The sequence below is a fragment of the Chelonoidis abingdonii genome, chromosome 8 (assembly GCF_003597395.2).
Source record: "Chelonoidis abingdonii isolate Lonesome George chromosome 8, CheloAbing_2.0, whole genome shotgun sequence".
Taxonomy (NCBI): Eukaryota; Metazoa; Chordata; order Testudines; family Testudinidae; genus Chelonoidis; species Chelonoidis abingdonii.
The window spans coordinates 93,831,405-93,845,620 of NC_133776.1; the positions used below are offsets into that span (position 1 = coordinate 93,831,405).

Genomic DNA, 14,216 nt, shown 5'->3' on the forward strand with positions numbered 1-14,216 from the left:
GAAAGAGATAATTACATAGCATTCTGTTAGCGTAATAAGAACCCTGCCATTACTCAACATGCATTCTTCCAGCACCCACTCTCCAATGGACATTATGACAGCACCTCTATTAATCCTTTGAGAGGCCCATCCCATCATTGTCATCAGTGTGTCACATCAGGAAATCCAGATTCCCAGGTGCTGCTGCTATTATTGAACATGTATAATAATTACTTTTCTACAGAGGAAATTGCCGTTATGGCCAAAAAGATTTGGCAATAATTGCAAATAAAAGGCAGTGGCACTGTACAAATATATGGGAGATGGCAGTCTCTGCCCCAAACAGTTCACAATCTACAAAGTGTTAATCTTTCCAGATTATCTCCCCAGAGACCGCCCAAACCATATTTCATTGTGTACATTCCACAAAAATCCCACTATGTATTTTCCCAGTACACTACAAAACCGGGTTGCTTCCTAAATGGGTAACAAAAGACCTATTTGAGTCATGCAGCAGGAGCTACAACCTGGAAGATCTAACTGGCCAAGCTAGTTACTTATACACCTTTTTCTTAATTTTTTTTCACAAAACAAATAAAGCTTCTCTAGTATCTGAAGGGAGTTGACTGTGCTGCTGTTCTTCCCTTTTATTCAGGGCGCAAAACCACCCAGATAGCTGTGCAGGTGCCGTGGAGACTAGAACCATGTAGGTAGGAAGATTGGGGGATGAGATCCTTGTTCCGTGGTGGTTCTCACACACAATGCCACACTGTACATTTCAGAACTGTGCAGTAAATTAAACCCTTAGCTGCTGTTGCTGCTTTTCACTTTAAACCACATTTTAGAGCGGGCTTTGGAACAGCCTAGTTTGACGAAGGGGCTCTGGGTGCTGCTCTGGTCCCTGCAGCAGCAGAAGCTATTGGGACATCAGGAAAAGGCAGCTGACTGCCTGTTTGGACTCTGTACAGTAGAACTTCAGAGTTACGGACACCTTGGGAATGGAGGTTTTCTGTAATTCTGAACAAAGTGCAGTTCAGGCTCCAGCTCCAGCCACTGACACTCCAGGCCAGGCTCCAGCAGCAGCAGTTTCTTCCCCTGGGTCAGAGTGAGTTTTGCAAGCTTGTCCCCCTCCCGGCCAGGGGAGGGTGAAAACAATGCCTGCCCCTCCCGGTCGGGGAAGTGGGGGTGAAAACAGATTGTCCCCCTCCTATCTGGGGTGGCTGGGTGAAAGCGGTGCAGACCCCAACGCTGCTCCTGCTCTGACAGCTCTGGGAGCCTGGGGCTGGCAGCACCAGCGTCTTCACCACCTCACTGTACGTAGCTGCCCCCCCTGTGGGGACAGGAGTAGGCACAGGCACAGGACAGTATTTGCTCTCTCTTTTTTTATTTTTCCTTTGGTCTCCACTGCTGCCTGATTGGTTACTTCCAATTTCACGTGCTGTCAGGTTTACCAGTGAGTCCGTAATGCTGGTGTTTGTATCTTGGAGGTTCTACTGTATGTGGAGACCAGGGACTCACCGCCAGGTGCTGCCTCTTTTCTGTGCCAGTGATACAGTCTCTCCAATGGGCATACGTTCCAAGCCATTAAGAGTTTTATAGGTTAATACCAATACTTACCAGTAACTGACCAAAAGCATTGGTATGCCACAAAAACACTTCCCTTGATCTGCACTTCAGTGTATGTGCGGCATCTTTCTTAAAACTGTAGTCATGCCACATCTCCTTCTTATTTACTAAGAGTCTGTAAGAAGATCCATTTATTTACTATTGACATAGGCCTGTTAATTCTATCTACAATCCTCTTCTCAGATGCGTTGCAAAGAAATAATTGTAATGTAGATATTTTCCAAACTCTGAAAGCAGGTTCACGTACCTACTTTTAGATAAAGTTAGCAGGAGGTGATAATATGTGGGTTCTGGCCCCGTTCTGGCCTGTGTTCTTTAGCTCCATCATTCCAAGAGATGTATTTCCTACCTGAGTAAATAATACCAATGGTATAGAACTTTGTCACAGGATGATGATGTCTGGCTTCCAGGCAAAAGCTGAGACATTTATTGAAATGAAGTGTTAGATGTTTATTTTCAAAGCTGGATACATCACCCTTTGACAATACTGTATAACAATGACTTTATTTCCGTTACAGCAGAAGACTGATGCATGTATAATCATGTTGTCAGATTGCTATGACTGTGGCATATGGCAACAAAACGTTCCTGTTCTGCATTTTGAGTGGTTTGTAGAAGAGACTCAGTATGGCTAATCAGAGAACAGTGCCTCCATCTAGACACAGCTTCACAGATCAATATTTTTATGAATGAGCAGTTTACTTGATTCTCCACTGCCTCTCACCTTGTGTGGTGATTCACGTCTGTGCCAAGAATGTATAATACTACCGTTCTGATTTGGTAACATAACCTACTGATGCCTGTGTTACAAACCTAATCTGTGGTTGGTTAGTTAGTACCCATTATGCCTCTGGCATTTAAGGCAGCGACAAAACTCCTCCATTCCTGTCTGTTTCTGGCAAGTCTTTCAATGGTTCCCTGTGGAGGGTATGTCTGTTACAGCGAGAATTAGGAAGCTTTGGTTCTTTAGAACAAGCTGCAGCAGCTCATGCTTTTTAGCTTTGGTTGTCCTGGTTCAAATTCCAGATATGTCAGGCAACAAGTTAGCTGTCCTGGGACCTTCGTGCACCCACTGTGCACTTGGCATTTACAACACACAATACAAAGCAGTAGAGAAATTGGGTCTGAAATGCATTATTGCTTCAGTCATGAAGAAATCTGCTTGTACATGGTGGGATTTTCAGTGGAGCCTATGGGAATTAGGTGCACATTTTCCAAGTGGTATAATGCTGTGTTTCACTTAGCAACAGGTGATGTCTTGTTAGCACACTGATGTATCATTTTGCACATAGTTCCATATTCTTCTACGGTATGAATGTTATAACATCACTGCCAAGACTTTAGATGCCAGAATAGATTGAAGCCATGTCTATTTGACTGAGGAGTGAACAAAAGATTGATTTGGGGTATGAGTTAGTTTCCTATCAAGGATTTGGCATGCCATTGTTTTCTCCAGAGGATACTATTCAAACACACCAGGTCTGCTGTCAGAAGGTATTCCAGATTCTTGACTGAATGGTAATGGATGCTTTGTTAATTAACGGTGATAAAGTGCCAGATCCCTTGATTTAAGAAAGTTGGAATCTAATTGTCTCCTAGAAGAAATGAAGCATTTTTTTCTTGCTTCCCCTTGTTTTGCTACATATCCAGATAATTTACCCTTTCTTCATTTTCAGTTACATTTACAAATAGTCATCTCAGTAGAAGCTTTCATGGCAATACGACAGACTGCCAAATGTAGTTATTGGTGTTCATCACATGTATCAGTAAAAATCAGCAGCAGCAGTAAAAGAGGTGGGGAGACAACATCTGAACATGTCCCACCCCAATGAGAAATTCCTTCCTTTAAATACATTTTTAGAAACCTTTCTTCTACAAAGTATTCCATTAAGTCACTTCCAAGATGGGGATTTTCTCATCTCAATGGATGAGCCTTATTCTGTTTGTGCACTGTATCTATCCTGGCATAACTTCACTGACTTTCGCAGAGAGATTCCTGATTTACACGGACATAAATGAGAGCACAGTCAGGCCCTACAACCTGAATTTGCTCATTTTAACCACAAAATAAAATGCAGATTGTGCCAGATAATTAATTGCTAGATAGTTGACATTTAATTGATTCTGATGCAATATGACTTTTCTTTGCAATGTTTTTCTCTTAACTACATCAGATTAAATTTGTCGGGTTTAGGAAAGGATGGATCTTCCTTACCAATTCAGAGAACAGTTTCATAAGGATGACTGTAACCTAAGCTCTTCCAGACAGGAGAAATGCTATTTGTTCAACAAAGTTGTCTCTTGTACACATGTGCGTATGGGTCTGTATAAATTTTAGCTTAGCATTAGTACTTATATGGAGGAATTTCTACATAAATGAATGGACTCCACACTAACAGGGAAATTAAACACTTCCAGTAAAGTCAGTGTTTGTGGAAAGTGCTTCCCTTGCTGATCTAAACAATGGTTTATAATGTCCTGGAAGGTTGACACGGGGCCTACTCTGAGGTATGTGGATTCAGTCTATTTAGCCCAGAGCCATCCTCCCTAGCAAATGGTTTTGTGTACTTGCTTCTGAAAAAAACTGTTGGTGGAGCATTTGTAAAGGTTCCCTCCAATTACTGTCTGGATTGCTGTCCGGTATTGCTTCTTACTAAACCAGCTGAATATTGGTATTAATATCTACGGGGGAACGTCCCCATCAGTGAGCCCCATTATACTCTTGGAACCTATAATATATGTCTCAACTTCACCGTTTCCTGAAAGGCCTGCGCCAATCATTGTTCCGCATTTCTTCTCACTGTTGCACCATGTGGCTCCAGTTAATTGGCCTCTCCTGAAATGTGCCTGTCTCCTTTTCTAAAGCACAACCCCCTCTCACTGTAGAACTGTATTTGAGAACAGGTTTGTGATGAGGAAAGTTGTTTGCTTCAGGCTGAATCATACTATTGCAGCAGTTCTGTGTTACACTGATTGACTTTGAGTAGATGTCACTTTTACATTATCTCAATAGTGTGATATTGAGAAAATCCCTCTCAATATAGATGAAGGAATGAGACACCAGGGATCATTGTTTTTATGACCAATTATGGTAGAAAAGAAGTAGTCTGAAGAAAAGGTTCATTACTATAAATAAATCAAATGGAGTATTAAAAGGACCCCATTCTCTGTACCCTGTGTCCAGCTGTTCATTGCATCCATTGAAATGCTAATCCAGAATTTCCAAATCATCTTTATTTTAGCACTTCCCATTTGAGTGTCCTGCTTTACAAACAGTAATGAAATAAACGTACCTCTGTGCAGTTATTACTATTTCTTCGTATTATTGGAGAGACTAGAGGCCCCAGTTGAGATCAAGGCTCCATTGCTTAGGCACAGTAAATACACATACAAAGAGGCTGCCCCCAAAAGCTTACAATCTAAATAGAAAAGACATTATTTACTTTATTCAGATGGGAGGCACAGGGAGATCAAGAAGTGAAATCCTGGATCTGTTGTAATCAACCAGAGTTTTGCCATTGACTTCAACAGGGTCAGGACTTCACCCTAAACTGTTTACTCATGGTCTACACAGAAGTCTGTGGCACAGCTGGGAATTGAACTCAGGCCTCCTGTATCCCAGCCCAGTGCCTTAATCATCAGACTATCCTTTATCACCAAAGAGAAATTCAGCTGCCTAAATATTATCCTCCCCATTGACGAGCACAGAGATTGTGACTTCCCGAAGTTCGCTCACTCATTCACTTGCAGAGCCAGGAACAAAGCCCATATCCCCTGCCTGTTGGTCCAGTGCTTTCAATGCTTGACTGTGCTCCGTCTCTGACAACAACATGTTTTGTGGCCATAAGAAAAGAATTAAGAGTTGATTGCATAAAGTGAAGGAAATAAAAATAGCCTGGGCTCCCAAGAAAGATCGCATCATGTAAGGTTTCTGCAAGCTATGCAAAAAGTTATACCTATAGAATCATAGAACGGGAAGGGACCTCGAGAGGTCATCTAGTCTAGTCACCTGCACTCGTTGCAGGACAAAGGATTATACCTGTGTGCAGCTTTGTGCAAGAGATATTCAGTCCTCTAAAGAAGAATCCTGTGTCATGCACCATTGAAATCATGCTTGAGTTTTATTATTATTTAAAAGTCCAGGTGTTGCTATCAAACAGGAGAGAAAATAAATATGGGAGGAAACAGCACTTCAAATAACCTCCTAGTAAGCAAATCACTAAACAGCCTTGAGGAATGTCCACCAAATTCTGAAGGAAGACAGACACATTGCCAGTGCCTCTCGGTAATGAAATTTGCTTCCAGAGCTTAACATCAGGTACCTGTGACTTCAAGCTATGCCCGGGGTAATGTCAATGGTGAGTTGACTGTGCCATCAAGAAAGGACACTCCATTCAACCCTCATCCTCATTGCTCATTATACACTGTAAAACCTATATTTGCATAAACGATTTCAGGGGAAAGGATTCTGTCTTATTCTCAGGATAAAATTTCAGAATGTTGAGTAAAGGCAAATGAGCTCCTTAATTTGTGTGCTGTCTTACCAGAGATAGCATCTCACCTAAAGGAGAACCATATGGCCCTATGAATGTATGCCTCTGGGAATTATACTATATTCATTGCAATGGCTTTATCAACAGTGATGTTGCCCCAGGCAACCTGGGGCATGTGACATTCATAGGGGGTTAAGAAGATAGAGGTAGTACTACCTAAGCCCCTCCAGTGGCAATTAATGAAGATTATCTTCATATTTTTGACAAAGGAATAGAAGCTGAATAGCAGTATGCTTAATAATAGGAAGCATATTTGTCATGCGTATAGTTGGTTTACTTAAAGTGGATTGGTGGGAGTCGTAGAAAGGATTAGGTGAAAGCACAAAATGCTGTATGGTACATTAAAGACATGTTGGTTTATTAAGTGCCCTGACTTTTTTGTTTCCCCTTTAAGAAAGGATAGAAATCAGAGCAGCTTTCCTCTATAAAGCTGTTGAGGGAATTAAAGAAATTGCTCAGAGAATGAGGTATATCTGAAATGAGGAAGTGGTGTTTATGGACTTGTGTCAGGAGCAGAGATCATAAGCTTTATATGAGAATTCCTTGCAGCCAAGGAAACTTTATACTATCTTATTGGTTGAAAAAGCTTAAAAGCAATTTTCAAAGGTCAAATATATAAATGGATGCTTGTCCCTTAAAATGAGACTGGATCTTCAGTTCTGTATATGTTTGTAACATGTAAGTGCCGGCATTCCTCTACATTTTATTCTGAAAATCCCTTTTGGCCACTTCAGTGCCTACAAAAAGCTATCTGACACATTTCAGATTCATTATAATGATTATCCTCTCAGAGCAATGTGAAAAAACACCACAGTTTAAATACGTAACCCACATGAACACATTAAACCAGGATTCAGAGATGCTGCAGCTTTAACTCAGCGAGAAAAAAAGAAGCTCAACTCATTTAAATAGGGGTGGGGAAGAGAGAGAGAGAGAGGTGAGTGAACATAAAACAAAGCCAAAACACATTGGAACGGCATGTGTGTGACTAGAACAATGAAAGTACCCCAAGCCTATGGGACACAGGACGTTAAAACGCCGTTTGGTACCAGAGATGAAAAGGGCTAATGGAAGGGAAGCCTAAAGGTAGCAATGCAAGCTAGAAAACCTGCACAGAAACTAAATGAAGGTAATAGACAAAATGAGGACAACTAGTAACACTATTCTCAAAACATAAGAGGGCAATTTCAACCATGGTGGAAGTCCATTGATTTCAATAGCTTGATACCAGCAATGAATATGGCCCAACGGATCACATTCTCAGGTCATGTAAATTACCCCTTGGACATAAATCAGTCAAAATATGCTAATAAATGGCAATTCAGTCTAGCTTTTTTTTTTTCCAGAGGGCAGAATGAAATCTAGATTGAGAAATGAGCCATCACTCTGCACCTAGGCCTCAATTCTGCGAGTGCTCAGAAACTGGCAGGATCAAACCCCTAAGACCTGTACCAAAGCACCATTGAAGCCATGAGCTTTGCACTGACTTCAGTAGGCTTTGGAAAAAGTCCTTATAGAGACTGCAACCAAAAACAGCTTCTCTTTAACTCCTGTTACTTTGACACTGAATATACTTGGTGCCCCAGACTTTCAGGCACAGGCCAACAGGCTGGTGTGGGAGTGAGAGGGAACCATTCCTCCTGGGTAACAGTGTATTTTCTATGCTTCTCCTAGAAGGATCATTGTTTTCAGAGGCTGGTGACCTCAGCAGAACCTTCTGCAGCCAGAGTACTGTTGTATTCTTCCTATTCCTTTAACAATTGCTTCCTTCTGCCTCTTTCCAGCGCGTCTACCTAGCACAAACAAGAACCAATAAAGAAACTAAACCAAAAGTGCAAAAAAACAATTTTATCAGCTTGTGTCTCTAGTGATGAGGTACCCTCCCAGCAAATGCTAGGGAGCACATCTAATCTTTACAGTAAACTAAGGGATACCGACAGAGAATTTCACAAAATAATTTTTTTATGATTGATAGCAGATTACATTTCATTTTATATACTTCTGGGTCAGTGGTTCTTAACTGTTTCTAACTTATTATTTATTGACAATTTCAAGAGAGGAATTGAAGTATAAGAAGAGAGGAAATCCTAACAATCACTGAATGAAAAATATAGTGCCTGCAGTGGGAAAATATTGTCTGCCACTTCTCTTACAACACAACTACCTATCATTGCCCTCTTCTCCTGAACATCTAGTTATCTGTATAGCTAAGTGATTTGGAGTCTGCTCTGCCTGAGTGTTAGGAAACCATTTAGCTCATAGCATGAGGTCTACCATGAGAGCTGGGTGAAACTTTTTGTGCACGACCTTTTTGTGCAAAAAAAATGCAGATTCAGGTCAACCAAAACAACTAGCAAATTCAGGTCAATTTCAGTGAATTCTTGTGGTAAAAACACATTTGTTTTGTAAACATCTAAATATTTCAGTTCAGTGACTCTTCAAACCAATGGGGTTGGAGGGTGCTGAGTTCCATAGTGAAGGCACTCAGGATTTGGATCACAACCATTGTATGTAGCTGTGCTTTCCACTGAAATACCCACAAAGACAGGCTGTGGTAGGAGGAGGTTTAAAAACCCTCTAGAGGGGAAAATGCCCATTTCTAATGATCAACACCAGCATTGACTGTTGAGGGCACCTCTTACATGTTTGCTCTGCCATGACATCATTTGTTTGGGAAGAATAAATAATTCAGAGGGCAGGTAAATCTGAAGGGTTAATAGTCAGCATTGACAGGTGAAAGGGACTGTGAATGATCAGACCAGTACATAGCAATCCAAAGTAGAAGGAACAGAAAGAAACAGATTATGTAATAGGGGGAAACATTATTTATGGTGTTTATTATATAATATTAATACCTAACACAAGTGTCATGCTTTTCATTGTGCATATCAGAATGCTTTACATACAGGGGAAATAGCAGCTTACAGATGCAGAAATTGAGGCACAGAGACTGACTGTGCATCCCAGATTAAGTGAGGCAGCACCAGGACTAAAACCCAAGTCTCCTGACTCCCAGTCCTTTGCCTATGACTTCTATAACTGATCTCCATTCTGTCACTTTTTATTTTCATTCTGGAATTCGGCATTGAAATATATCTTCAGAAAGCGGGGGAAATGTAAATTCCCTTAAAAATGTAAAACTTAAGAAATATAAAAAGGAGGGGGGCAATATAGGTCTCCTAACATACATATATTCTGCATTATTATTTATCAAAATTAAAATACAGGTACAGCTGCCATGTGTTCTACACTTGCTGACTTCCCTATATACCCTATAGTTACATAAAGAAACACACACACACACACTAAAATCACTGAGAGTCTTTCCATTGATTTCAATGACCTTTGAATCAGGACTGAAGGGCGTTTTCTGTCTGTGTAGGAACACCATCTCCACAAATGACAGTAGCTATCTTGGCAGAGGCTTTCTTTTTCACTGACATAGCTGTGTCTACATACTGGGAGCTAGATTGACAGAGTTCCATCAGTCAGGTGTGTGGATTCTTTTCATAATGCTGACCAAGGTACACTGCTTAATTTGTGCCAGGCTTGCCAGAGCTGAGCCCTGGCACCTTTAGGCTTAGCAGTTCATAACCCTGACACCTATGGGTTTGCTGCATCAGTTATGAATATAAAAACATTTCTTGAGTCTCTGCATCTAATAGCTTGAGCTCCGGCACCTCTTTCATTACAAATTAATCTCTGCTCCATCAGCCTAACTTTTAAGAATAGACAAGGCCTTAAATATGCTCACTTCTACACCTGTGAGCAATCCAGTTCGTTACACACTGAGAGTGGTGTCACTAAAAAGTTAGGCATGTATATTAGACTTTACAAGATCAGGACCTAAAACACTTAAAGGAAATTCATTCTGTTCAGTTTATTATTATCCAACAAAAGAAAGACGACACTGTCATAAACAGATTGCTAAGGGTTAATGTCTATTTCACCTGCAAAGGGGTAACCAAACACCTGACCAGAGGACCAATCAGGAAACTGGATTTTTCAAAGCTCAGGGAGGGAATTTCTGGGTGTGTGTCTTTGTCTCTCTGTTGCTCTCGGCTCTGAGAGTGAACTGTCTCTCTCCAAGCTTTCTAATCTTCTGTTTCCAAGTGTAAGTACAAAGGTAGAAGACAATAGGTTTTTATATTGTTTTTGTATTTACATGTGTGTAGTTTGCTGGAATGTTTTAAATTGTATTTCTTTTTGGATAAGGCTGTTTATTCATTTTTCTTTAAGCCAAATACCCTGTATATTGTCAACTTGATACAGAGATCATTTTTATGTCTTTTTCTTTCTTTTTATATAAAGCTTTCTTTTAAGACCTGTTGGATTTTTTCCTAGTTACAACTTGCCAGGGAATTGGTGGGGAGGAAGGAAACAGGGGGGAGGGAAAATCTCTTTGTGTCAGAGTTGCAAAGCTTACCTTTGCAGGACTCTGACTGAGGGTGAAAGAACTTGATCTCTCTGTTTTGCAATTCAAGAATTGAATGGGTGATCGTCAGGCCATCCAGGGAGGGGAAGCCTGGGAGGAAATAAGAGGAGACAAGGGGAGGGGTTTTTATTATTTCCCTTTGTGTAGGCTCAGGCATCTGAGTCTTGGGGTCCCCCAGGGAAGGTTTTGGGGAGACCGGAGTGCGCCAGACAGTGGAATCTGGCTGGTGGCAGCGCTATCAAATCTAAGCTGGTAATTAAGCTTGGAGGTTTCATGCTAACATCTTACTTTCTGAACTCTAAGTTTCAGATATGAGTAGGAAAGCTATGATAGACACCCCCAGACAGGAGTAAATTTATTGTATCATATTTTAAAACGTAACTGCTTCCACTGAATCAACTGGCCACTAAGGCTACGTCTTCACTAAACGCCGTATCGGCGGGTAGCAATCGATTGCTCGGGGATCGATATATCACGTCTAGATGAGACGCGATATATAGATCCCCGAACGTGCTTATATCAATTCCGGAACTCCACTCCAACCCGAACGGAGTTGCGGAATCGACAGGGGGAGCCGCGGACATCAATCCCGTGCCGTGATGATGATGAGTAATTCCATCTTAGATACTTCGACTTCAGCTACGTTATTCACGTAGCTGAAGTTGCGTATCTAAGACCGATTTTCCCCCATAGTGTAGACCAGTCCTAAGCCTGCTAGGGAATTGATACTGTATCGACAGCATAACAGCCAAGCAGCAACGTCGTGTAATAAATGTTTACATGTCATCAAGTCTGCAAATACTCAGTAGCTTCTGTGTGACACAGAATCTTCCTCTAATTGTAATTTGTCTCAATTTTTCCATTACTTGTTCTCATTTTCTAGCTTTGCTCACCGACAAACCTCCAAAACCATTGTTCCCCGTGGAGAACCAGCCGAGTGTCATAGATGTCCAGCTGGGTAAGTCCCCTTCTGGGAATAATAGAGCCTAAATATCAGTTCTGGTAACAGATGGGAAAAATTGAAAGGTTTATTGCCACTGTTATTACATGCAAATCAATTTGCTGCTTCTCATTTTATAATGGTAGAATTTACTGCAACAGCAGTTTAAAGAAATAAGTTTGTGTAGCTTCAAGGAATGGCAATACTAATTGGTACCCCGAGTATTAAATATGCAGGGCTGCCGTTCTTTTGAGTGTGTGATTGATAAATTAATGGATGCCTTCATTGGTGCCTACACTGGTCAGTCAATGGTCACCATGCATAGGAGACAAATATTTTAATATAATACAGGATGGTGATCCTTTAAAAGATAAAGGGAAAGAATGCATTGTTTATTGACAAGGTTCTTTGGTGAAAACCTTTGTATTCTTTTGTCTGTCTCTCCTGCTAGCCTGAATGTGTCTGAATCTTAATCAGCCACAGACACTTGCGGTAACAGAAAGAAACTTTATAAGAGAGTTCTGCAAAGTGACCTTTTTGAGAGTAGTTAGTTGTGGGCCACATTGTTGCTGTGGGTAATAGTGGGATTTTGAAGTTCTGGTGGAAGTCTTGTCAGGTTGGAAACATTCCTCATGTTGAGGTATGGAATTGCAAATACTGTTGAGGATTGAAGTGTGTGGATTTAAGTTATAAAAGAAGCATTTGTTTTGACAGACTGTTAGCCTCATCATGCTTAAATTGAGTTATTTGCCTGACTCTGCTCTGGCTCTAGGTTTACACTGGAACAAGACCACTGAATCCTGATTTACACAATTATGAATGGAAGTAGGATCATGGTTTGAGATTGTTAGATTGTGTTGCACAGATACCAGTGTGATAGGGCCATACGTTTTTAATGTAAACCTACTGTTCTACATCCCAATTCAGTAAAGTTAACTTCAGGCTTGTGCTTAAGTGCATCCCTTTTCCAGAAAGCACTTATGCATGTGTTTAGGTCCCATTGAATGGAACTTAGGTCCTTGAGTTGGACTGTCTGTTAAGTTGTGGACAATAATGCGAATCGTTTATGACCTGAGTTCATCTTAAAAATTAGCTTTCAACAGTTTGTAAGGATTGCTAGAGAGAAGGCAACAGTGAATTCTGCCTAAAGTACCCAGGGCCAAATCCTGCCCTCAGATATGGATACTCCAGTTATCTTAATTTGGATTTGTGTGCATGTGTTGTCTGATAGAATTAGCTCCTTAGTGATGAAAACAAACACATACACACACAGGTCCAAAGGGCATCATCCAAAACTCACTGTAATCACTGTCAAGACACCCACTGATATGGGCTTTGGATCATCCCAGCAAGCTGAACGCCCATTCAGTTCCATTAATTACTCTCATAGATTTTACTTTTTTGAAAAAAACAACAGAATTAATGAATCCTTCGAGGGTAGTGAACTGTCCCCGAGTACATCAGTGAAACAAAGTAATACAAAACATGCACATCCTTGTTTCCTATACTCTTATTGGATCTTCCTTTCTAACCTCAATTCCCCCCACCTCATCTTACATATCTAGCCCCTGCAGAATATTTCTTTGACCGGTTCCCCATACGAAACTATTTTTTTTTAAAAAAAAGTATTAGTAAAAAGTATTGATACAAAAAAATATACTACCACTGGGAGATATGTTCCAGTAATAGGATTTCAGAATATCTTTAGAGGGAAATAAAAGTCCTTGCATTTTTTTGTCCCACCGTATAACCCATTAGTTGTCCCTTAGGATCCAGGAATTTACATGCAGCACTTTCTTGCTGACGCAGTGATACGTTTCGTTATTGTTTCTAAACTTTCATAATATGCTGAAAGGTTAATGTTTACAAGGTAACAGTACCCTAAATATAGTTCTAAAGCACCGAGTGGTGTTCTTCCAGCTGTACCCACCTTGATTTAAAAGGCAAGGAGCTGGGAGTAGAGAATTCTCAGTGAGGGGTCCAGAGTTTCAGAATTTCAGAACCTACCTCCCCCTGCCACACACACACACACACTCTCTCTCTCTCTCTCTCTCTCTCTCGGTGTGGAAGGGTTTGTTGACCTTCAGAGCACAACACATTTTTCTCTATACCACAGAGTGTGAAAGAGGCATTGGGTGGAGAGTTCTGGTGAGAGTTGTGGACAGGGGTGAGGTAGCTGCTGGTTTTAATTTGTTTATTTGCCTGTCTTAAAATGTTGCCTGTATGTACCAACAGTGTGTGTTCTAATATATTTGTATTAGAAATCAGCATAAATATTCTATTCAAAATCATCCTAATTTTACAATGTCAATAATCCCAGGAGATTAACCTGTGCATCCAATTTGTATATGCCCTTTAAATAGTCAGGCAAATTTTAAAATGCTACTACATACCAAAGAAACTACATTCACTCCATTAATGTGGCCACTTTAATAGAAAGACCAATTTAGCTTTCCATTGCCAAATGAATCTTTAGTTGTCTTCTCTTTGTAGGCCCAGGAGAATAGCAGTTAATATTTCCTATATCCAATATTTACACAGGATTTAATGATAGTATCCCTACAAATCTCAACATTTACACAGGATCTTTTAAGAGCAGTTAGTAGCCTGACCACAGTTATCATCTTATGTGACCTAATTTCCAACTTCAGTATTCACCTATTAGCTTTCTCTACTATAAGAA

At 40.6% G+C, this 14,216-nt stretch overlaps 1 protein-coding gene across 1 annotated transcript in view; it reads left to right on the forward strand.

Annotated features, from left to right (window-relative positions):
- The window catches only part of IL1RAPL2 (interleukin 1 receptor accessory protein like 2), a 556,252-nt gene that overhangs the window by 407,995 nt on the left and 134,041 nt on the right, over positions 1 to 14,216 (forward strand). The window contains exon 6 of the mRNA XM_032767086.1: positions 11,477 to 11,551. Within this exon, the coding sequence (XP_032622977.1) occupies positions 11,477 to 11,551 (75 nt within the window). The remainder of the gene's footprint in view (positions 1 to 11,476; positions 11,552 to 14,216) is intronic.